Genomic DNA, 25,574 nt, shown 5'->3' on the forward strand with positions numbered 1-25,574 from the left:
GAATGGCAGGCAGTGACTAGTGGGGTACCGCAAGGCTCAGTGCTGGGACCCCAGTTATTTACAGTGTATATTAATGATTTGGACGAGGGAATTGAATGCAACATCTCTTAAGTTTGCGGATGACACGAAGCTGGGTGGCAGTGTTAGCTGCGAGGAGGATGCTAGGAGGCTGCAGAGTGACTTGGATAGATTAGGCGAGTGGGCAAATGCATGGCAGATGCAATATAATGTGGATAAATGTGAGGTTATCCACTTTGGCGGCAAGAACAGGAAAGCAGAGTATTACCTGAATGGTGACCGATTGGGAGAAGGGGAGATGCAACGTGACCTGGGTGTCATGGTGCACCAGTCATTGAAAGCAAGCATGCAGGTGCAGCAGGCAGTGAAGAAAGCGAATGGTATGTTGGCATTCATAGCAAGAGGATTTGAGTTTAGGAGCAGGGAGGTTCTGCTGCAGTTGTACAGGGCCTTGGTGAGACTGCACCTGGAGTATTGTGTGCAGTTTTGGTCTCCTAACCTGAGGAAAGACGTTCTTGCCTTAGAGGGAGTACAGAGAAGGTTCACCAGATTGATCCCTGGGATGGCGGGACTTACATATGAGGAAAGACTAGATAGACTGGGTTTGTACTCGCTGGAATTTAGAAGACTGAGCGGGGATCTTATAGAAACATATAAAATTCTTAAGGGGTTGGAGAGGCTAGATGCGGGAAGATTGTTCCCCGATGTTGGGGGAGTCCAGAACCAGGGGTCACAGCTTAAGGATAAGGGGGAAGTCTTTTAGGACCGAGATGAGAAAACATTTCTTCACACAGAGAGTGGTGAGTCTGCGGAATTCTCTGCCACAGAAGGTAGTTGAGGCCAGTTCATTGGCTATATTTAAGAGGGAGTTAGATGTGGCCCTTTTTGCTAAAGGGATCAGGGGGTATGGAGAGAAGGCAGGTACAGGCTACTGAGCTGAATGATCAGCCATGATCATATTGAATGGCGGTGCAGGCTCGAAGGGCCGAATGGCCTACTCCTGCACCTATTTTCTATGTTTCTATGTTTCTATGTTTCTATACAACTGCAGAAGAACCTCTTTACTCCGATACTGAAATCCTCTCGTTATGAAGGCAACCATGCCATTAGCTTTCTTCACTGCCTGCTGTACCTGCACGCCAACTTTCAGTGACTGGTGTACAAGGACACCCAGGTCTCGCTGCACTTCCCCCTTACCTAACCTAACACAGTTGAGATTATAATCTGCCTCCTTGTTTTTGCCGCCAAAGTGGATAACCTTTTTTTCTTACCGAAACGATGAAAAACTGGAAAAAACGGATAAAACGAAGATTTGTTTACATGGAACAGAGGAGCTAGAGACAATTCTTTGCCCTGTGACCTATGACCTGCGCATGCTCAGTCAGAATACCGAACTCGCTTATTAGATGAGACAAATGTAAAAATGGACTCAGTAGTTAGAAACAGTCTTGGATTTTAATCTTCTAGTATGGAGCAAAAGTAGCAGTTTATGTGAAGGATTAGAATCAAAACAAATCAACTCAACCATGATACCTCCTTTACCATTTTCCTTGTTACACTCAATGACCGATTCAGTTAAATTCTATGTATTTCTAAAAAAAGGCAGCTATTTAGAGAAGGGATGAAATCTGACACATCCCCATTTCTGATGCAGAACTGAAATTCAAATGGTCTTCACGATAGAGCTGACTGAAATACAATTTTGTGTTTCATTGTCAGAAACAGCCCTGTAATCCAACAGCACCAAGCATTCTCTTTCTCACATAATAGTCACTGCACATGAACTTGCCATGTGACTCAAATAGTTGAAACGAGTGTCTATACTCCATGCAAGACTTCTCTCACCTTAATTACTTTTGTTTACTCAGATCTATATTTCTTTGTTTCCTTACAAGAACCTTCAACAACAACTTTATCGTTAATGTTTTGAAAATAAGTTATGTCATACACAATTTATTTTCAAAGTAGTAGCCTTAAAATTCCCCTGCTACCTTTGATACTTTCCACCTACTCTCCTTTTCTGTTTTAACTATTTACATTTCTGCTGGAACCATTTTTCATTTCTATGGGTTTTTTTTGTTATCCTCTCATTCAGCAGCACTTCTGTGTTTCACTATACGAGAGCAGATGCCAAAAATTGCTGGTACATTCCCACAGTAAGATTGGACAGGACTGACAGTTCTGCTTTGAATGAAAATGCAAACTTCATACCATTGATTTTTGGAAAGTTGATTCAATGCAACGTATTTCTAAACATTTAAATAACTGAAACTGTTCTTTTCCTTCAATATAGCAGAAAGAATATTAAGAGTCCAGATAATATTTGCTCTCTGAATAAAGCAATCCAAAACTTTTAGTTCTTTTACATGTTACTAACAGTGGGACCCACACTATGCCATTGACATACTGTCTGTAGAAACATAGAAACATAGAAAATAGGTGCAGGAGTAGGCCATTCGGCCCTTCGAGCCTGCACCGCCATTCAATATGATCATGGCTGATCATCCAGCTCAGTAACCTGTACCTGCCTTCTCTGTAGAAGCTGATGTACATAAAATGAAATGCAAAAAAAATTTAGGAAATCGCAGGGGCAAATTCAACTTTGAGTGCACAACATTTCTGCAAGTTGATCAGGAATTGGAACTAAATAAACAAAGATAAACACAAAATGCTGGAGTAACACAGCGGGTCAGGCAGCATTTCTGGAGAGAAGGAATGGGTGATGTTTCGGGTCGAGACCCTTCTTCAGACTGATGTCAGTGGAGGGGCCAGGACAAAAATAGGATGCAGTCGAAGACAGGAAGACTAGTGGGAGAACTGGGAAGGGGGGATAGGGAGGGAAAGCAGGGACTATCTGAAGTTAGAGAAGTCAATGTTCATACCGCTGGGGTGTAAACTACCCAGGCGAAATATGAGGTGCTGTTCCTCCAATTTGCGCTGGGCCTCACTCTGACAATGAAGGAGGCCCAGGATAGAAAGGTCAGATTGGATATGGGAGGGGGAGTTGAAGTGCTGAGCCACCGGGAGATCAGGTTGATTAAGACGGATTGAGCAGAGGTGTTCAGCGAAACGTTCGCCGAGCCTGCGCTTGGTCTTGCCGATGTAGAGAAGTTGACATCTAGAACAGTGGATACAGTAGATGAGGTTGGAGGAGGTGCAGGTGAACCTCTGCCTTACCTGGAAAGACTGTTTGGGTCCTTGGATGGAATCGAGGGGGGAGGTAAAGGGACATGTGTTGCATCTCCTGCGGATGCAGGGGAAAGTATCTGGGGAGGGGGTGGTTTGGGTGGGAAGGGACGAATGGACCAGGGATTTTCGGAGGGAACGGTCTCTGCGGAAAGCAGGAAGGGGTGGAGATGAGAAGATGTGGCCAGTAGTGGGATCCCGTTGGAGGTGACGGTAATGTTGGAGGATAATATGTTGTATGCGATGGCTGATGGGGTGGACGGTGAGGACAAGGGGGACTCTGTCCTTGTTACGAATAGGGGGAGGGGGAGCAAGAGCTGAGGGATATTGAGGAGACCCTAGTGAGAGCCTCATCTATAATGGAAGAGGGGAACCCCCGTTCCCTAAAGAATGAGGACATGTCCGATGCCCTTGTATGGAACACCTCATTCTGGGCGCAGATGGAGCAATTGGGAGTGGGGGATAGAGTACACTTCTTCCCGCCCTGTTTCCTGATCTTGACTACACTTCTTCCCACCCTCCTTTCTGTAAAAACTCTATCCCCTACTCCCAATTCCTCAGTCTACGCCACATCTGCACCCAGGATGAGGTGTTCCATACAAGGGCATTGGAGATGTCCTCATTCTTTAGGAAAAGGGGGGGGGGGTTCCCCCCAACAAAAAAATCAGCAAATAGTACAAAGAATGATTAACTAAAAGTTATAATAAAAAATCACAATTGTTTTGTCACAGAGATTTATTCTAGTTTTAATTTAATCGTAATTCTTGTTTGATGCAAAACTTGGATTATACTAGCTGAGGATTTAACAACATCAGAAAATTGAGGAGTTGCTGCTTTTTTTTTTAATAGCTTTTCTGCGGCTGAAACAATTATACAAATAATTTTATAGAAAGTTACACAAAGAGACAAAACAGAAACTGGACAGAAAATTGTAAACTAAAAACCAGAATTTATGAACTGCTTTTAATGCAGCAACAGACAATTCTCTGAATAATATTGCAATTTTCTTAACTGCAACTTTGTCTTGTAAATAATGTAACTATTGTGCAAGGCATCTATTGTGCAAGGTCTAGAACAAAAAATACAATTAATATAAAACTTCAGTGATCAGAAAGACAGTATATAATCATAAGTCATGAGAATACTCTCAAATAATGTGACTCTGATATTAAGTGTAAAGATGCCTATATACAGTGTCTGTGTGTATCTGTGCTTCATTCTTTGTTTTCTTCGTTCACCTTTTAAAGTTAGTTTATAAAAGATCATCTATCAATTCAGATGAAGGATAGAAATCTGAAATATCAGGCAATATCTGTTCCATACATACTGTATGGCCGATTTCAATGCTTCCAACATTATTTTTGTTATTTTGGGGTTTTTTTCCTTAATTTTTATTAATTTTGGGTGCAGGGTCATTTATAAAAAATATTGAAATGTTTGAATAGGGATGAGGTAACACCACAATAATACTTAACCATTTAATTTATGAAAAGGGTTCTTCTGTATCTAAGTTGAGACTCCAAAAATCATGGCCAGCAAACAAATCATAGCCAGCAAACAAAATGAGTAATGGACCATAATTAACAGGATATGATTTCATTGCCATAACTTATAGCAAACTGTTGTTAAGCAGTGAAAGGAGAAGGATGGGGAAGTAACATGAAATAATAGTGAAAACAAAAGTTATTTTATGATACCAGAAGTTGAGCTTTTTAGTTTAGTTTACAGATAGAGCCTGGATCACCCATTCACACTCGTTCTCTGTTTTTCCACCTAAGTCACTCCCAACACATGTGGGGCAATTTAGAGGTTAATTAACCTACATACCCACAGGACTTTGCATTTGGGAGGAAATCAGAGCACCTGGAGGAAAGTCACATGGTCACAGGGAGAATGTACAAACTCCATACAGACAGCACCCAACATCAGGATTGAACCCGGGTCTCTTGTGCTGTGAGGCAGCAGCTCTATCAGCTGTGCCAATGTGCTGCAGTTGGCTAATCTGAGCTAAACTCAGATGTCTCTGGGTATAAAAGTCTGGCCTGTTTTACCACTATATGTCCTTGTAGTTGCATGATACGAGGACTAATTCTTCCAAAAAATCAAAATTATTTTTCCAAGCACCTAAGTGTTTTCCTAACTGAGCCTGCTTGTTTGACATAGGAAGATAGCTTGAAAACATAATTGACTGTTGTAGATTAAGGACAAAGTATTAATGCATGCTGTACGCGAGCTCATTGAACTTGTTGTTGGGCTGATAGCCAGAATGGTGCCTCGGGTAATCCAGGCCGAGCCGTCAATAGGTGTAACTGACGTGCAGTTGATGGGTTTAAGAAGCATTATTTTCATGCTTTTTATTGTCACTTTAATAAATGTTTCATTTTTAATCTTATGCGGTTAAAGTGTTCTTTCTTCATCAATTATTTGAATTCTTTAAACTTGTTTGTTTCATTACATTTTGCCTTAGTTGGGAGGATTCGAACTGCGCAGGGAACGTGAAATGGAGTGTGCAAAGCAAATGTAATGCCTGGGGAATCTGATAGGCAGGTGGCCACCTGTTTTACATTTCCCTACATGGCCATCGCTTCTCTCTTTTCAATGAGCCCTGCTAACCTGGAGATGTGTGAAAGTGATACTTCAAAATGGGTGAATCTTAAAAAGAATTGGCTAACTACACCAGAATTTAATGGTAGAAGAGTTCTTTCTTCATCCTTGATCAGGATCCTCAAAACCTGTTTGCATCATTACACAGTTGCTATCTGGTCTGCTGGATATCATGACATTCTCTTTCATTTCATACTTACGGCGACTGCAATATTTTATTTCACATCTTCATTTTCTCATATAATTCCTTATATCTACATCATCTACAGATGGATCAACTGCAAGTACCAATCTTTCACGTACTAACCAAGTACTCACTCAGCTGGCACTGCATTTTTTTTGTGCTACTGTGTCTCTCTTCATTTTCACACTCACCCATCCCCATTCTCTGAAACCTAAAACAAGTTCCCAATTCTGAAGGAAATGTAATGATCTGCAACGTTAACTCAGCTTGACCTGTTAAGTGTACAGAGTTTTCATATTTTAATTCAAATTTCCAGTATTCATAGGTTTTGCTGTTTGCGTGAAATTACTTTTTGAATTACATTTTTGATGAAGGGCCAGGCGTCTGGTTCAAATAAAACGAAAATATTTTAACAACTAGGTGATAATCAGAATGCTACATCACTTAGCTGCTGAGATTCAATTAGAATATTTAATATGCTGTATAAAATCTTCAGAATGCGAGTCATAATTTAATTTGTATTTGTAGCTTTGAATATTACCGAATTAACATGGTTTTTTACTTCTCCATAAATTTCTTTTGCAAGTTATAATCTGTAACATTTTACATTTATAACTCTTTTATAACGTAAGGATTTGTTATTCTGCCTAATCAAATGTATTGATATATACTACCCCCCAAATGCATTTGATAGATCAGACAAAAAGACTAATGATATTTTCTCATTTGGCTTATTTTTTGCATCAGTTATTAAACATGAATAAATATCAGTGCAGGATGTAATATATATTTAAGCCTACCAGTGAAGTAATAGATCTTGCATCATCTTCATAGGCCAGCACTGGAGGTGGTTCCTTCCCATCATTCTCTTTGACCGTATGATCCAATAACTTTTTCTGTGCAAAGAGTTTAACTTCAGTACACTTCATCTGCTGGACATTTTGTCTCAGCTCCTCCAATGCCTGCTTCTGACTCAGCAATAGCACAATGCTGGTGGAAAGACATTTTGAATAAATGTTATGTTCACCATTTACTTTCAGAAAGAGCCTAACAGCATGCAATGACAATAACCTTTCCTTAAAATAACTCACCCAGAATTAACACCCATCACAATATAAACAAAAGTTAATATATTTTTTTAATATATTACCACATTCAAGACAAAACTAGGAAAGTTAGGGAAACAATTGGGGGATTTCAGTTCGATAAAGAAACCAGAGAAAGTACACCTATTAGCCCTTTGAATGAAAAAAGCTAAGAGTAGCTTGAACAGTCTTTCCAAAGAAAAGGTTTGGTGCAAGTGAATAAAGAGGAACTGTGGAACTGTGGCAAATGGTTACAGTGCATTCAGAAAGTATTCAGACCCCATCATTTTTTCCACATTTTGTTACGTTACAGGCCTATTTTAAAATGCATTAAATTCTTTTTTTTTAAATCATCAATCTACACACAATACCCCAGAATGAAGAAGTGAAAACAGGTGTTTAGAAATTTTTGCAAAGTAATTAAAAATAAATAACTGAAATATTACATTTACATAAGTATTCTGACCTTTGTTATGACACTCAAAATTGAACTTAGGTTCATCCTGTTTCCATTGAATGTCCTTGAGATGTTTCTACAACTTGATTGGAGTCCACCAGTGGCAAATTAAATTGATTGAACATGATTTGGAAAGGCACACACCTGTCTATACAAGGTCCCACAGTTGACAGTGCATGTCAGAGCAAACACCAAGCCATGAAGACGAAGGAATTGTCCGTAGACCTCCAAGAAAGGATTGTGTCGAGACACAGATCTGGGGAAAGGTACAAAACAATTTCTGCAGCATTACAGGTCCCGAAGAGCACAGTGGCCTCCGTCATTCTTAAATGGAAGAACTTTGGAACCACCAAGACTCTTCATAGAGCTGGCCGCCCGGCCAAACTGAGCAATTGGGAGAGAAGGGCTTTGGTCAGGGAGGTGACCAAGAACCCGATAGTCACTCTGACAGAACTTCAGAGTTCCTCTGTGAAGATGGGAGAACCTTCCAGAAGGACAACTATATCTGCAGCACTTCACCAATCAGGCCTTTATGGTAGAGTGGCCAGACAGAAGGCACGTGACAGTCTGCTTGGAGTTTGCCAAAAGGCACCTAAAGGACTCAGATCATGAGAAACAAGATTCTCTGGTCTGATGAAACCAAGATTGAACTCTCTGGCCTGACTGCCAAGCTGTCTGGAGGAAACCAGGCACCGCTGATTACCTGGCCAATACCATACCTACGGTGAAGCATGGTGGTGGCAGCATCATACTGTGGGGATGTTTTTCAGCGGCAGGAACTGGGAGATCAAGGGAAAGATGAACGGAGCAAAGTACAGAGAGATCCTTGATGAAAACCTGCTCGAGAGTGTTCTGGACCTCAGACTGGGGCGGAGGTTCACCTTCCAGCAGGACAACGACCCTAAGCACACAGCCAAGGAAACACAGGAGTGGCTTTGTGACAAGTCTGTGAATGTCCTTGAGTGGCCCAGCCAGAGCCCGGACTTGAACCCGATCGAACATCTCTGTAGGGACCTGAAAATAGCTGTGCATAGACGCTCCCCATCCAACCTGACTGAGCTTGAGAGAAGAATGGGAGAAATTACCCAAATACAGGTGTGACAAGCTTGTTGCGTCTACCCAAGAAGACTTGAGGCTATAATCGCGGCCAAAGGTATCTCAACAAAGTACTGAGTAAAGGGTCTGAATAGTTATGTAAATGTGATATTCAAGTTATTTCTTTTTAATTACTTTGCAAAAATTTCTAAACACCTGCTTTCGCTTTTTTATTATGGGGTATTGTGTGTAGATTGATGACAAAAAAAAAAGAATTTAATCCATTTTAAAATAAGGCTGTAATGTAACAAAATGTGGAAAAAGTGAAAGGGTCTGAATACTTTCTGAATGCACTGTAATTAATTGTAATAGACAGATAACAAGGTAACTTGCCACAAACAAAAATATTTCTATTTTTAAACACAGGAAATTATGATTTGAGATTCATTGGCCAAAAGACTGATGAAAGCAGATTTAATGATATCTTTCAGCAGAAAATGGAAGAAGAAGGATTTCTAACACCCTGTGGAAGATGTTAATAATTGGCTGGCCCATACATAATGGAACAAATTACCTCCTCCTTGAAAACTGATTCTACCATTATATTGTATGATTCCATGAATTTACGCTCATGCAGTGTGGAAATTTAAGGAGTCAAAACACAGACAACATATAAACATGAAAGAAGCTAATTAGAGACCAGGGACGGAGACGATATTGTAGGTTTAACTGCAGAGGCATTTTGATTCACCACCAATAAGCTTTTTGAGTAGAGGCTATTCTTTAGATGGCCAAAATCTATGAAATGAGATAGGTTGGTGCAATTTTGATAGGTGTATGGTGGGAAAGATAGGCTGTAACCATTATTGGACCAAAACACAGGTAATGGTTGAAGAATAGTACATTTCTTTTTTGCTGTCAAAATGGATGATTTCAAATTTTTGCACATTATATTCCATCAGCCATGCCCTCACCCATTCATTTAATGTGTCTATGCACCCCTGAAATATCTCTTTATCCTCCTCATAGAACTTCAACAAATCCTCTTTCTGAAGATTTTAACAGTGTTGCTCTTGAGCTTGACAGTAGTAAATATACTAGACAATTAAACTATTTTTTTCAACTTTCCTTTTTTGTGTCAGTTATTTACCAGGAAGGAAAACAGAGTGCAATCATCTAATCAGCATTGTAACACGCTGCAGTGATGTGCTATACATAATTACATCAATCTGCTGATACCAGACAACTAGATCAGACTCTTCTTTATGTCAAGTGAATGAAATGACAAATTTAGGAAGTTAAGCAGCTGTGGAAACCCCAGAAAGTCTGTTGGTAAATGGGAAGCAAAAACATTGCAGATTTAAAAGGCTCTAATTTGTCATACCTCCCCCCCCCCCCCCCCCCCCCCCCCCAACCTTCCAGAACCCATTTTCTGGAAATTTCAAAAGATAGCAGCGAAACACTTAGTAGGATTTGCAGAAAACATCCGTTGGATGATGGAATTGTTTTTAAAATACTGGATGAGTTGTGCAAAACCCAAGCAAAACACCACTGACAAACTGTAACAAAAAATGCAGAATCGTTGAGCAAGTGAAACAGTATCAAGAGGAAACTAAATTAGATGTTTCTAAAAAAGCATCATGTACCCAAAGCAATACTTTTTATTCCCTTCACAGATGTAGTTTGATTTGCTCAGTTGTAACAGCATTTTTTGGGGACTTGCTGTGCAAGACCTAATGAAAAAAGTCAATCAACATTGGAAAATATTGGTAAAATTCAAAGATTGTCACATGATTTAAAAGCAGATATTTCTATCAGACTAGTATAGCATTTCCAAGTCTTTTCTAATTTTATAGCTGGGCTATTTATTTTAGATTACAGAGGGGTCCTTGCTTCTTTTAAGTCAAAAGCATGTCCAGCAAATGTAATTTAAGTAAGATTCTGATACTGAATCAAGAATAGACAGAAAACTCTTCTGAAAATTCTTTCACACACTGGATCATCATTGTGGCACAAGACTTTTCCTTCAGATTTGAAATTCAAGAGAACATGCCAGTATCAGGCATTTATTAAATTATTTATACATTCATCTCGTGTTCAATAAATTAAACATTAATTTAATACTTTTTTTTTGGAAAAGGGCAATATTATTTTCTTTTTTGTTTAACTGCAGGACTTTTCCTCTACTCAGAAAATCTGCCTTCAACTGAATTAGTTTGACAAGTTAGAGGAGTGGCTATTACTAGGGAGAAGGTGTTTGGGAAGCTGAAAGGGCTGAAGGTGGATAAGTCACTTGAACCAGATGGACTGCACCCTGGGGTTCTGAAAGAGATGGCTTTGGAGATTGTGGAGGCATTGATAGTGATATTTCAAGAATCACTGGAGTCAGGAGTGTTTCCAGATGATTGGAAAATTGTCAATATTACCCCGCTGCACAAGAAGGGAGCAATGCAGAATAGTGGGAACTTTCGGCCAATTAGTCTGACTTTGGTGGTTGGTAAGATTTTAGAGTCTACTAGAAAAGTGTGTACCCAATGGGCCAAAACCTCTCCTGCATTGGTCTAGCACCCTCTCCTCCCCCACTCCCCATTCACCCACTCCATCCCCCCTCAACCCCCCTTATCCGCCCCTCCCCCCCCCCCCCCCCCCCACCCCCCGTCGTTTGCACCAAGTTGAAATATCGTAAGTTGAAGCATCATAAGTTAGGGAGCATCTGTATTAGATCAACGGGCCCCAACTGCGCAGGTTCGGACCCGTTGGGTTCCCATTGTGACGCCGAACACTGAGGTATTACTGCGACAGGCAGGGAAAGTGCAAAAGGGATTTATTAAAGTTTAAAAAGTGATTTTTAAAGTTTAAAAAGCGAATAACTTTTAAAATATAATAACCATTTGAACCGCAGGCCAATGGTGAGTAAGGTGGGCCTAAAATTGTTGCGGCTATCGTGTACCATTTTGGCTGTATTTCGTGTATAAATAAATTTACGAACGAACAAACACACAAACAAACAAGATGAGAGTTTTAGTAATATAAACATAGCACAAAAAGTAAGGAAATTTGTGTTTGGTAGATTATTTCTTTGTTGTAACAATGCTTCTTGGCAATAAATCTTATACCGTTGGAAAGCCTGTTTATTTCCCTTTTAAATGGCGCCACATTTGTAAGGAACATGCATTTGTGGGATGATCAGCAGAGCTGAGTATGTGGGTTGCGCCCATGAAAAATCTGCCAAATCTTCTCTGCCAATGCCAAACGGCTTATTCTGCCATTGACTTGTTCGGTGTTGTTTGGTGGATTGGATGATTGAAGTCTGAAGAAACAAGACATATTGGCAATTTAACAATTTATTCATTTAATAAACAGGAGCCTCAGTAGCGTGTGGAAGAACCATACACAGCCACAACAGCCTGGCACCTCCTCCTCATGCTGGTCACCAGCCTGGTCACACACTGTTGTGGGATGGCATCCCATTCTTCAACCAGCATTTGTCGCAAGTCAGCCAACGTGGTTGTGTTGGTCACTCAGGCACGAACAGCACGCCCAAGCTGATCCCACAAGTGTTCAATGGGGTTGAGGTCAGGACTGCTGGCAGGCCATTCCATCCTCTCCACTCCCAAATTCTGGAGGTAGTCTCTGAGAAACCCTGCTCTGTGGGGGCGAGCATTGTCATCTTGGAGGATAGAGTTCTGTCCCAGACTGTGGAGATATGGGATTGCCACTGGTTGCAGAATCTCATCTCGATATCTCTGCATTGAGATTGCCTCCAATGATGACAAGCCTCGTTTTTCCAGTGAGGGAGATGCCACCCCACATCATCACACTGCGTCCACCAAAAGATGTTACTCTATCAGTGCAGCAATCAGCATAGCGTTCTCCGCGTCTTCTCCACACTTTGACCCTATGATCCAACTGCCGTAGGCAGAATCTGGACTCATCGCTGAACATAACGTTCCTCCACATGTTCAGGTTCCAGTGCACGTGTTGCCGACACCAGCGCAAACGGGCCTGACGGTGAAGGGCAGTCATGGCAGCCCTATGAGACCGGAGATCGGCTGCGTGCAGTCTGTTCCGAATTGTCTGGGCAGAGAGCCGTCGGCCATATCGTCCTGCAAACCTTGACTGCAAATCTGTAGAAGACAGCCTACGGTTCCTAAGTGCTGACAGGGTGAGGAAACGGTCTTCTTCGGGTGTCGTCTTCTTGGGACGCCCACTTCGCGGCCTGTGACATCCACCGTTATATGGAACTTGGCCTTCACTTTGGAGATTGTACTAGGGCTCACTCCAAATAATGCCGCAACTTGGTTTTGCGGAACACCAGCTTGAAGTTGCCCTATTGCACGGGCCCTATCCAGATCAGTCAAACGTGGCATGCCGATTCTTGGAGCAGACACCTACTGACCACTGTAGCAGGGTCCATGCTCACAGATGCTGCCAATCAGGTGCCAATCAGGCACCTGATTGTCAGCACCTGGGGGTACCAGAAGCTCAAAACAAGAGTCAATAGCAACAGCAGAATAAGCTGTTTGGCATTGGCAGAGAAGATTTGGCAAATTTTTCATGGGCGCAACCCATATACTCAGCTCTGCTGCTCATCCCACAAATGCATGTTCCTTACAAATGTTGCACCATTTAAAAGGGAAATAAACAGGCTTTCCAACGGTATAAGATTTATTGCCAAGAAGCATTGTTACAACAAAGAAATAATCTACCAAACACAAATTTCCTTACTTTTTGTGCTATGTTTATATAGATAGATTATAGACAATAGACAATAGACAATAGGTGCAGGAGTAAGCCATTCAGCCCTTCGAGCCAGCACCGCCATTCAATGCGATCATGGCTGATCACTCTCAATCAGTACCCCGTTCCTGCCTTCTCCTCATACCCCCTCACTCCGCTATCCTTAAGAACTCTATCCAGCTCTCTCTTGATAGCATCCAATGAACTGGCCTCCACTGCCTTCTGAGGCAGAGAATTCCACACCTTCACCACTCTCTGACTGAAAAAGTTCTTCCTCATCTCCGTTCTAAATGGCCTACCCCTTATTCTTAAACTGTGGCCCCTTGTTCTGGACTCCCCCAACATTGGGAACATGTTTCCTGCCTCTAATGTGTCCAATCCCCTAATTATCTTATATGTTTCAATAAGATCCCCCCTCATCCTTCTAAATTCCAGTGTATACAAGCCCAATCGCTCCAGCCTTTCAACATACGACAGTCCCGCCATTCCGGGAATTAACCTAGTGAACCTACGCTGCACTATTGAGGTTGCGGAGTACTTAGAAGTTCCCGATAAAATAGGCCGAAATCAGCATGGTTTTGTGAAGGGGAGGTCTTGCCTGCCAAATTTGCTGGAATTCTTTGAAGAAGTAAATAGTAGGACAGACAAATGAGAGTCAGTAGATGCTGTATACCTAGATTTTCAGAAAGCCTTTGATAAGGTGCATGGGAGGCTACCAAGGAAGATGAGAGCTCATGATATCAATGGGCAGATACTAGTGGATATCAGGTTGGCTGGATGGCAGAAGGCAGAGTGGCAATAAAGTGGACCTTTTCTGGTTTGCTGCCAGTGAACAGCGAAGTTCCGTAGGGCTTAGTGCTGGGGCCGCTGCTCTTCATGTCATAAATTAATGATTTGATGACGGGATTTAAGGCTTTGTTGCCAAGTTTGCGGATGATAGAAAAATAGGTAGAGGGGCAGGAAGTGTAGAGAAAGCAGGGACTCTGCAGAAGAACTTCAATAGGTTGGGAGAGTGGGCAGAGAAGTGTCAGATGGAATATAGTGTAGCAAAGTGCGGAGTCGTGCATTTTGGTAGTAGGAATAAAGGCACAGATTATTTTCTAAACGGGGAGAAAATCCAGAAATCGGAGGTACAAAGGGACTTGGGAGTGCGGGTGCAGGATTCCCAAAAAGGTTAATCTGCATGTCGAATCGGTAGTAAAGAAAGCAAACGCAATGCTAGCATATATTTCGAGAGAGCTTTTAAACAAAAACAGGGATGTAATGCTGAGGCTCTAAGGTGCTGGTCAGGCCGCATTTGGAAAATTGTGAGCCATTTTGGGCATCACATCTGAGGAAGGATGTGCTGGCCCTGGAGAGGGTCCAGAGGAGGTTTTTCAAAAATGATCCCAGGAATGAATAGGTTAACATATGATGAGCGTTTGAAGGCACTGGGCCTATACACACTGAAGTTTAAAAGAATGAGGGGGGGGTGGGGGGGAACCTCATTGAAACATACTGAACAGTGAAAGGCTTGGATAGAGTGTATGTGGAGAGGATATTTCCACTAGTAGGAGAGTCTAGAACCAGAGGTCGTAGCCTCACAATTAAAGGACGTTCTTTTAGGAAGAAGATGAGGAGAAATTTATTTAGTCAAAGGGTAGTGAATCTGTTGAATTCTTTGCCAAAGAAGGCTGTAGAGGCAAAGTCAGAGGATATATTTAAGGCAGAGATAGATAGATTCTTGATTGGTGTGGGTGTCAGAGGTTATGGGAGAAGGCAGGAGAATAGGTTCGGAGGGAAAGAGAGATTAGCCATGATTGAATGGCAGAGTAGACCAGATGGGCCGAATGGTCTAATTCTACTCCTACTACTTATGATCTTAATGCACATGAATTTCTGAAAACAGAAAACACGGGGGATACTCAGCCGATCAGGCAACATCTGTGGAGAAATAGAGTGTCATTTTAGATTGTAGAAACAAGGAACTACAGACGCTGGTTTACAAACAAAGACACAAAGTGCTGGTGTAAGTCAGCGGGTCAGGCAGTATCCCGGGAGAACATAGATAAGTGACATTTTGGGTCAGGACCCTACTTCAGATTGATTCCATTTCTATTCTGAAGACATGTAAAATTATTAAGGGATTGGGCGCGCTAGATGCAGGAAACATGTTCTCGATGTTGGGGGAGTCCAGAACCAGGGGCCACAGTTTAAGAATAAGGGGTAGGCCATTTACAACTGAGATGAAAAAATCATTTTCACCCAGAGAGTTGTGAATTTGTGGAATTCTCTGCATCGGAAGGCAGTGGAAGCCGACTCACTGGATGCATTCAAAAGTGAGTTAGATGGAGCTCTTAGGGCTAGCGGAATCAAGGGATATGGGGAGAAGGCAGGAACGGGGTACTGATTGTGGATGATCAGCCATGATCAGATTAAATGGCGGTGCTGACCCGAAGGGCCGAATGGCCTACAACTCTTTTCTTTGTATCTTTGTATCTATGACATATTTTGCCTTGTTAATTTACTGAAACTCAAGCGTTCTAAGGTACAAATAAAAACACTTGCAATCTGCACATCAGTTTTATAAAGATATCTGTGATCAGTTTGCAAAACTTATTTTATATGACAACATAGTTCTCAATTGATAATACAAATAAATATGTATTGTAATACAAAAACAACATAGGACATTTTACGAGTTATAGCTCCAACTGGAGTATTGGTCTCCCAATTACAAGATCCAGAATATAAATCGCTGCTTTTAGTTTTTCAACCTTCTTAATTCACCTCATCAATAAATATGGTGAATTGTCTGAAAGCTAGACCCTCGCTTTCTTAATCAAATGGATTATTTCAGCACATCACCCTCTTCATACTCACATTATCTGCTCTGATTGATGGATGACACCAGAGACAGGAAACTAGTAGAAGTGAATATAATTCCAAGTTTATCAAAATATGATAAATTTGGCAAGCTATCTACTAATGCATAGTAACTTGGTGTTTGAGTATTTGCTACTTACTCAGATTTTTTTTCACATGCCATTTTGGTTTCATCAATTTTTTTCTCAAGTTCCGTCATGATTTCTTCCTTGTTGGTAATGGTTTGTTGAGTCTGGATTAAGTCTTCAGTTGTTGTTTTTAGCCTGTAAATTGAAAGAGAAAAAGATAATGCAAGGATTTTCACTGGCAATGGACCCAAAATTGAAATAGAAAAGCTAGACCTTGCAGGAATACCAAAATGGACACTTGTGGTACAAATGTACACAAGTGGACAATTGCCATAGATCAACAGAGAATTGCCAAACAAAATAGATAATTCAAGTTTCAGATTCCAATCTTTGGCAAGTCTGATCGTACAATGAGAAATGTGTTCAGTGTGCAAATGGCTCCAGAACCTTAAATTATTGAGTCTGTTCTCAAAGAAGGATGAAAGACATCCTGGAAGTTTACATGTACGATACAGACGGAGGCTCAAATGTGATTCTACCACATTTAAGATCCACATTAATATTCATCCAAGACAGTTGCACAAAGAACAAGGCGGAAAATAAGCTCCAAAAATCCCCACTGGAAATTGATTTCCACCCTGAATTTTAAAATTGATTTTCAATCTCAGACAAAGAAAACATTTGTTTTTTTACCCAATGCTCAGTACGCTTCCTTTCAGTTTCTTAACACCAATTTTCAGTTTCAAACTTGAAGTAGAAGTATTTTGTATAAATAAAATGAGCTTAGATTTGAATAGTAGATTGCTTTTTATATCTTTTCTCAGAAACAAAAGTAAGTACTAACTAAATTGGTGCTAAAAAAATATCAAAGGCACAAATGATTTATTTCTAAAATGTTGAGAGATTGCAAAGCATTGGCAAGATTATGAAGAACACAATCTGAAACTTACGTTGTCTGTAAACTCTCTGCTGTTAAATTGTTCCACAAGATATCATTGGTTTGAACATTTTCCATTTCTTCTAATAATAAAATGTCAAACTCAACACATGCCTCCCTAATTGGCTGCGACCTGCAAGAGAAGTCATACATTGAAAAGAAATGGAGGCATTTGTTAACTACCTTTCATTGTGTTTTGCAAACTTATTTGCTAAGTATTTGAATGTGAATGTAAAATATAAAATACACCATTCTTATTTTTTTAAATTCCAGAGTTTTCATTTTTTATATCACCTCAGAATTCCTAGATTTTGGAATCAATTCCTCAAGCCAGCATCTAGGCGCAATCTAGTCTAACACGTCAGGGAAGTCCAACCTTTCAGATTTGTTCATACCAACATAAAATCTTCCCAACATTATGCAGAGCGGTGACATATGGAGAACAATGTCACATCCTCATTTCCGATCATAAAGAGTGATCATTTTGTCATTTATCTCAATATAGCTTCGTTTCACAGACAAATTTCCAAATTTTCTGCTTTTTAGAACAAGATGTTTTTAGTACTGGATCGCAGAATATACATTACCTGTGATTTTCAATGAAGTGGCTGTACTCTGAGGTGGGGTTGATTTGTTCAACAGAATTTAGGACATCCTTGTGGATATTTACTATCTGTTCTGTCACAAGACTAGTTATGTTTACGTATTCTTCTAGAATTCCCTTTCTATGGAGGGAAGTGAAAACAAAACAAAGTTACCAAAGTGAGGGCAACATTATTTCACAAATGGTCAATTTTACTATAAAAATACTTTGCTGCCTGCCCCTTTGTTGGAGATTAGCTTGCTGTTTATAAAGGTCCAAAGGTCTGTTTATTTTCACGTGTACCAATTAAGGTACAGTGAAACTCGAATTACCCATATTCTTTGAAGAAACTTGTACTACCATTTCAGTCAGTGTGAATTCCTCCACATCTAAATATTCCAGATCTTACGGCTGAAGCTTAGAGAAGACAGTATTGAAGTAAGTACAGGTAGTTCTGCTATAATGCAACAGTTGTGTTCCCAAGAAACCTCATTTATTACAAAAGTGTGTTATAAAGACAATTGTGTCAATGAGGGAAGGAGAGTTAGGGGCAAGAGTTTCAGACTTGAAAGTTATTTTTCTGCAGGATTTTCAAAAATAAAGTTTATTTTTGTTACTGCAAGCTAAAAATACTAAAGGTTGTATGTTACATTGTTTAATAGAATATTATTATTCTATTGTTCTACAGTTCAATTATTCTATTGTTTAATAGAATATTGCACAAGTGTCAATACAAGTGATCGCTTGGTAATTTCAATTACTAGATGCAATTAACGTAGCAGCTGTGATCATAAGAGACAATGGTGTCTGATTACCGTGGGGAAGTTACATGGGAACAGGGTTCCCCCACCTATACTGTTTAAAATAAAGACAGTTTTTTTTCTGCTCACCAATTTCCAATGTAACTTTTATGAGACTCTCTAGTTCCTGATTGAAATTGCATTATAACCGATCATCATTCGCACTATATTCAATTCATGCCATAGAAACTCGCGTTATAGCAGAACTACCTATATGTTAACATCCAAAATTTCAAACACATAATAAGAGAATTATGCAGTTGCATGGCTTGGGAGCTTGAACTCAGGTGAATTTAAATTTTCCCGTCATCCTTGTCTTTTCACAAACCACTACATTGCAAAGGTAGGTTTCCTGGAGATGCTTATAAATGCAGTCTCATCAGTAGTCTACAAGAGGGTGTAATTTACATTAATTCACCTTAAATGGCTTCAAATTAATTTAATATCTATTCTAATATTTGATATAAACAACATGTTGTTGGGTCATTGGTCCACAAGTCATCAACAAACTGCAATCAATCTAAAGATGAGATGTGGTGAGAGATTGCCTTTAAAACAATACTTGTAGACAGCAAGGTGCCAAGATAAACTTGAAATAAATGCAAGTCATAGGAAAATACTTCCCGTGCCAAAGCAACATCTCATATGAAAGGAAGGTATTAAGTTATAGGAGTAGAATTAAGCCATTCGGTCCATCTAGTCCTCCTGCCTTCTCCCCATAACCCCTGACACCCATACTAATCAAGAATCTATCTATCTCTGCCTTAAAAATATCAATTGACTTGACTTCCACAGCCTTCTGTGGCAAAGAATTCCACAGATTCGCCACCCTCTGACTAAAGAAATTAGTGCAGAAGATGGCTGGATCAGCAGCTTCATAAAATCAGGGCCCAAAGTGCGGATTACTGCAAGATATTCCACTCCTTCCAACTCCCTCGACAGCTCTTGACAAAAGGCTAACCAAAAACCTTAGGAATATTCAAACTCAGACTGATAATAAGTGGGAAAAATTATTTATAGATTTACATACTTATCATGACACTGGAGGCAATTGGGGCCATCCGTGATGGCTTCCCAGCAGAACAATCCTCTCACTTTCATTCCCCTGCTTCTATTAGCATTTTCAAATTATCCACAATCAACATTCTGGGAAATATTTTTTTAGCCAGATCCCTAACTGAACCAATCAACCATATAAATACTACAAGAACCAGCCACCCATGTTTTTGAATTCCCAAACCATTATTCAGATATTTGTGCAGAATTGCCATATCTCATGCTACCGTTCCATCAAGCCAATGTTGAACACCTGTACCCCAGATCCATCTCTGTCTTTAACCAAGCTGTTGAAGTACATTTACTATATAGGCACCTACTGAACAAGTTGGAAAATTAACAATTTATTACCACTCCATCAGGTTACTGACAGGAACACATGTATGAGTTTTACTAATTTTTTTTAGTTATTAATGGAAAATTATTTGACTACTGGAATCCTTTGAGCATTTGCCAAATGGAAGCGATAAATGGCAACCAATCATTGTTGGTATATTGATTTTAATAAGGCTTTTGACAAGGTACTACACAAGAGGTCCAAATGTCAGGGTTAATACACAGACTTGGACTGAGAAATTGATATTGGAAGGAAAGCAAAGAGTGGAATTAAACAAATCTCTCTCAGATTGGCAGGCTGTGACTCGTGGAGCACTGGAGGAATCAGTGTTTGGGGCCAACCAATCCCATCAATAATTTGGCCAAGGAAACCAAAGTTCATGTTTCCAAGTTGGCTCACAATAATAAACTGCTGAGGGTAAAAAGATAGATGGGAATGGAAATGTAGGATGGAGACTTCAAGGAAACACAAGCTGAGTAAGTTCTGGGCAGGAACATGGCAGATACAATATAATGGGTAAAAACATGTAGAAGATATAACAGAGTACTTTTGTAAGCTGATCTTGGTTTCAAGAGGATTTGATTGCAGGAGTAAAGATAGCATACGCAATTGAACAAGTCTTTGGTTCTGCCAGCTCTTGAATACTGTGTACAGTTTTGATCTTCTTGCCTTAAAAAGGACATTCTTGACAAGCAGCGGGTGCAATAAAGATTCACTAAATTGGTTTCAGGGATAGTGAGTTTACAAAGAAGTGAGATTGAGAAAACAATACCCCTAAGTCTCTAAAGTTTTGAAGTATCAGAAAAGACCCATTTGAAATTATTGTGTGACTCAACAGGATTTAATGTGGAATTATCAGACCTCAAGGCATCATTTTAACTTGCTGAGGAGTCTAGGACGAGTGATCATAGTCTCAGAACACCGAGTAGGCAATTTAGAACTAAGAGGAGAAGAAATGTCTTCATGATGAATCTCTGTTCCCAGGGGCTGTAAAGATTCAGAAGTTTGTCATTCAAAACAGAAATCGATAGGGAATCAAGCAATGCTGCAGTAGTGCAGGAAACGGTTCAGGTACGAGGTCAGCTGTGTACAATGTACGAACCTTGAAATAACTCAAAAGACACCATAGCCTATGGCTGCTCCCTTTTTTTTACCCATACTATTATGTTCTTTGCACAAGCCTCTTATCAGTAAAATTAATTGGATGAGTAATATAAAGTGCATTACATTCCAAAACGACTTAAATTTCCAGAGATAGTTATTCATCTTATTATTATTTTTATGTTATTCAAAGTTAGCAGATATATGATGATTTGACCGGCCTTGTGTTGAAAACCCATTTTAAAACAACCTGATATAATGCCCTTGCACCATAACATTATATAAACAGGACACAAACAGGCCTGCTGGCAGGAAAAATTGAGAAACACGGAAATGCAGATACAAAAGAAGACACAAAGTGCAAGGCAAGCTCAGCGGGTCAGGCAGCATCTCTGGAGAACATGGATAGGTGACGTTTCGAGTCGGAACCCTTCTTAAGTAGTATCTGGACAAGCACTTGAACTAGTCCTCCCACAATCGAGTCGTCCTGCTTGTTCGTATCCATATATCCCTTCGTTATCACCTCTTCCAAAGCCAACAATGGACCATTATGGGCTCCACCTTTCCTTGGTTATCGGTGCCGGCTCCGATTTGTTCTGAACCTTTTCATACCTCTAGTTTCCCTTTCCCCTGAATCTCAGTCTGAAGAAAGGTTACGATCCAAAAAGCCATCTATTCCTTTTCTCCTGAGATGCTGCCTAACCCACTGAGTTACTCCAGCATTTTGTGTCTGTCTTCGGTGTAAACCAGCATCTGCAGTTCCTTCCTACGCACTTGAATTGCCTGGAGCAAGTGTTGGTGAAGAGGATTAGTACTTGATGATTGACATGGAGATTGAAAGGCCTGTTTTTATGCTGGACGACTCAATGATTTTACAACTCAATGACAAAGTGGATTAACATAACAAAATGTGTGGTACCAAAATTATAGCACAAAACACCCAAAATATCATGACGTTTAAGCACAAATTGTCATAAAACCAGAGAATAATCAACAGATTTAAAGGACTTGGAAGATGTATTATGAAGTCCACCTGATATTTTAACAAAGTCCAACTCAAGCAGCTATAGATAAATAGTCAACACAAGAAGTAAAATCTATAAAGAAACCTATAAAGAAAGGATTAACCCACTGTTAAATCCAGATAACAATTTATGAACAAGTGTGAGGAAGCAAATAAAAGATTGTGACTTTGCTGTCTGCAGAGATGCATTCTTATCACTTTATTCGGATAATTACTATTACATATCATGCTTGAAATTTGGACTTTGTTCAAGTGATAGATTTTTATCTCCTCGGCATCTGCAAAAGGGCCATTCTTAGTCATGTGTTTGCCCAAAAATGTGAAAAATTGTGGAATACATCTCTTATAATTCTGAAAGCATTACAGTATATTGTTTTGTACTGTGTATATAACTTATATATGTCAAAGTTTATCAAGTGAAATTTATATGTTATGCTGTCAATGTTTGTTTAGGGTCAGAGGTCAAATGTGACTGATCATAGAAGAGATGTCTTCCACATCTTTTCACATTTTTGGTCACAGACGTGACTAAGAATGACCCAAAACAGGTAACATCCCCTTAGAGTGCTTGAATAAGTAAACAAGCATATAAGCACACCACATATAGGTTGCATTTGGTTATCATCTTGCTTGACAAGGACAAATTGGGCCAAAGGGTCTGTTTCAATGCGTTATGACTCTTTAACTCTAGTTCAACTTTGATATGAACAAAGCAGTAAAATCCAAAATGTGAAATTGAGAGATTATATTTGTTTGGCATTGAGATGTGTGCTGATGAAACAGGAACCCTGAAAGAATATTGTTTGGAGGCCAGTGCAGGGGAACATGGTTTGCCAGGGATGTATACATCATATGAAGTACCTCAACTTCATATGACGTCTTCTTCTTGCATTTGAGGTAGCAGAAATTATGTAACGCCCTCCAGGCGCTGTAGCCAGTGCAATGTGCTGTTGTCAAGGGCCGTGAGGAATGGAGGACAGGGCAGTTGAAAATGACGTGCTGCGCTGTTTGCTGGTCTGCTCCACACATGCAGGCTGCTGATGGACGCAAGCCCCAACGATGCATGTTGGCATTGAACCGGCCGAACCCCGTGCGGAGCCAGTTCAGGGCGACCCACTCTTTGCGGGGCATGTCCGAGCCGGGTGGGGCTGTGGTGTTCGGTGCGACAGTGAATTGAGGAGGTGGCGACGTCTGTTCTCCTAGTATGTTGAAACCGGAACCATAGAGGGTCGCTGCATGACGGGAGAAAGGGTGATGAGATGACAGGCATTGAGGTCCCAGTTGCTGTGAATCCTGGGCGAGGTGGTGCAAAGGATGTTTGGCGTCCGATGGGGCCTTGCACACCAGCCTATGAGTGAAGAACTCTCTGCGAAGCTTGGCGGGTGTTAATACGTCAGAGTTCCAGAAAAAGTACACATGAGGTACAATCTCATGTGTACCTGAGATTACACATTCTCATCTTTCTCATCCCTTCTTGACCTTTCCTTTGTGGCAGATGGAAAAATTAGTCTTGATCAAATGCATAGTACTGATGCGTTAAATAATTTTACATTTGAGTGAAACAATGAACTTGTTTTACCCGAGGCACCAGAATCATTGGACTACATAATGCAACAAACCACAACAAATCTATATTGTGCATTACTCTACCAGTAAAGGCGGGCAGCAAAAATGCATTCCTATGCAAAAACCATTTCCATTTTATTGTGGCTGGGCTTCTAAAGTTTAGTCTCTTTAAGAATCACAAAGCTGGGTTTAAGGCAGGATATCTATGTCAGGAAACTACACAGAGTCACTTTACTCTGTGTCTATTATCACAGGTCGTCCGTCCATTCCAGAATTGGAAACTCTTCCTGTTACAAAGCATGACTAGTTTTTTTAAAGTAAGGCATGGGTAAACCTTCCATCTGGGGAAAACAAGTGAAATGGAAAAATCGTACAATGCCCAACTGTTAATCAGTAGCCAGCATCAGAAAATGAGATGTATTTGGATGAATCCATGAAATGTATGAAGAGCAAAATTACTAATGTGCCAACCTCTGCTGCAGCTTTAAGAGTTGGTGGGGTATTCCAAACAGAGCTATCTTTCAGTATCACATAACCTGACCTACCCTTAATCAGATATGTTGCCTGTCTGTTAACGCATGTTTAAAATGTTTCATTGGAATTCAGCATTTCTGTTAACATTATTAGTTAATTAACACACCAGTAATAAACCATGAGCACTTTTTCAAACAACTATCACAGAGCAGTGATTTTAGTTTATAACTTCAACATTAAGGCATATAAAGTACTGCCTGAATGCAAGTTATCTCCAGCTAAGTGAGAAAACCAGATTTACTTATGTGTTGGTTCTTTCACTTGGAGATCATCAAATTTTTGAATTTAACCTTTGGTGTTTTGTATTCTTTGTTCCATTGTAGGAGAAATTTGAATGTACTGTTTCCAATCTAAATGATGCTATTGTAGCGACCATAGAGAATGGTCCAGGTCGTCGAACCCTCGGATTGGCCAGCGAGGTCACGTGGGAACGCGACCATGGGGATTGGTCCAGGGAACGACATCGCTGATTGGCCAGCGATGTCATGTGCGCGTTTGGCGCCCGTTTTAGTCAGTTCGGCGAAGTCTTCAAGGAAGACAGTAAGTTTGTATTGGTTGTCCTGTACCTTGTTGTTTAACTCTGTATTCGTGTATTGCGGCTGCAATAAACTTCGTCTACAACCAACAAGTTTCGGACTCGCCATATTGGTGACCCCGACGTGATCTGGACGATCACCGACTGAGCAGGAACCCGACGCCTCGTTGACGATGGCTGAGCAGGGCACACCGGAGTCAAGCGCGGCAGGCGTTCATCTTCCGTTATTTTGGACGTACGCACCGCAAGCTTGGTTTATCCACGCCGAGGCTCAATTCCATATAAAGAAGGTGTCGGACGAGTCCACGAAGTACTTCTACCTCGTCAGCGCGCTATCGCCGGACACAACCAAGCGCGTGATGCGGTTCATCGTAAATTCACCTGCGGAAGACAAATACGAGGCCATGAAGAAGGTATTACTACGAACCTTCGGGTTGAATAAGCATGGTGGTGCGGCAAAACTTCTGCACCTACCGGATCTTGGAGACCAACTGCCTTCCGTCCTCATGGCCGAAATGATGATGCTAGCCGGTGAGCATACGGATTGCCCGATGTTTGAACAGGCATTCCGCGAGAAACTTCCCGAGGATGTCCGACTGCTGCTTACGGATTGTTCTTTTAAGGACCCCGAAGCATATGCAGCGAAAGCGGACGCGCTCATAGCGGCAAAAAACAAGGCAAGTGGTTCAATCAACAAAGTCTCGACATCGGTGGCCACGCCACAGCGACGACAAGATGGCGCCATGTCTCCCGCCAATTCTCCGAAAGCCCGCCAAAAAGATCCGCACAAGCGCGGCTGGTGCTATTATCACCTACGATGGGGTAACGAATCCCGCAACTGTCGTTTGCCTTGTACCTT

At 40.7% G+C, this 25,574-nt stretch overlaps 1 protein-coding gene across 3 annotated transcripts in view; it reads right to left on the reverse strand.

The window, feature by feature from the left end:
* The window catches only part of fer (fer (fps/fes related) tyrosine kinase), a 119,141-nt gene that overhangs the window by 59,915 nt on the left and 33,652 nt on the right, over positions 1–25,574 (reverse strand). For 2 of the 3 annotated variants that reach the window (XM_078396382.1, XM_078396379.1), the window contains exons 6-9: positions 17,767–17,904; positions 17,193–17,312; positions 16,315–16,437; positions 6,793–6,982 (exon numbers count right to left, since the gene is read on the reverse strand). In XM_078396382.1, the coding sequence (XP_078252508.1) occupies positions 6,793–6,982; positions 16,315–16,437; positions 17,193–17,312; positions 17,767–17,904 (571 nt within the window). The remainder of the gene's footprint in view (positions 1–6,792; positions 6,983–16,314; positions 16,438–17,192; positions 17,313–17,766; positions 17,905–25,574) is intronic. The other variant, XM_078396383.1, reaches the window with a different exon arrangement.

The sequence above is a fragment of the Rhinoraja longicauda genome, chromosome 3 (assembly GCF_053455715.1).
Source record: "Rhinoraja longicauda isolate Sanriku21f chromosome 3, sRhiLon1.1, whole genome shotgun sequence".
In the NCBI taxonomy this organism is placed as follows: domain Eukaryota; kingdom Metazoa; phylum Chordata; class Chondrichthyes; order Rajiformes; family Arhynchobatidae; genus Rhinoraja; species Rhinoraja longicauda.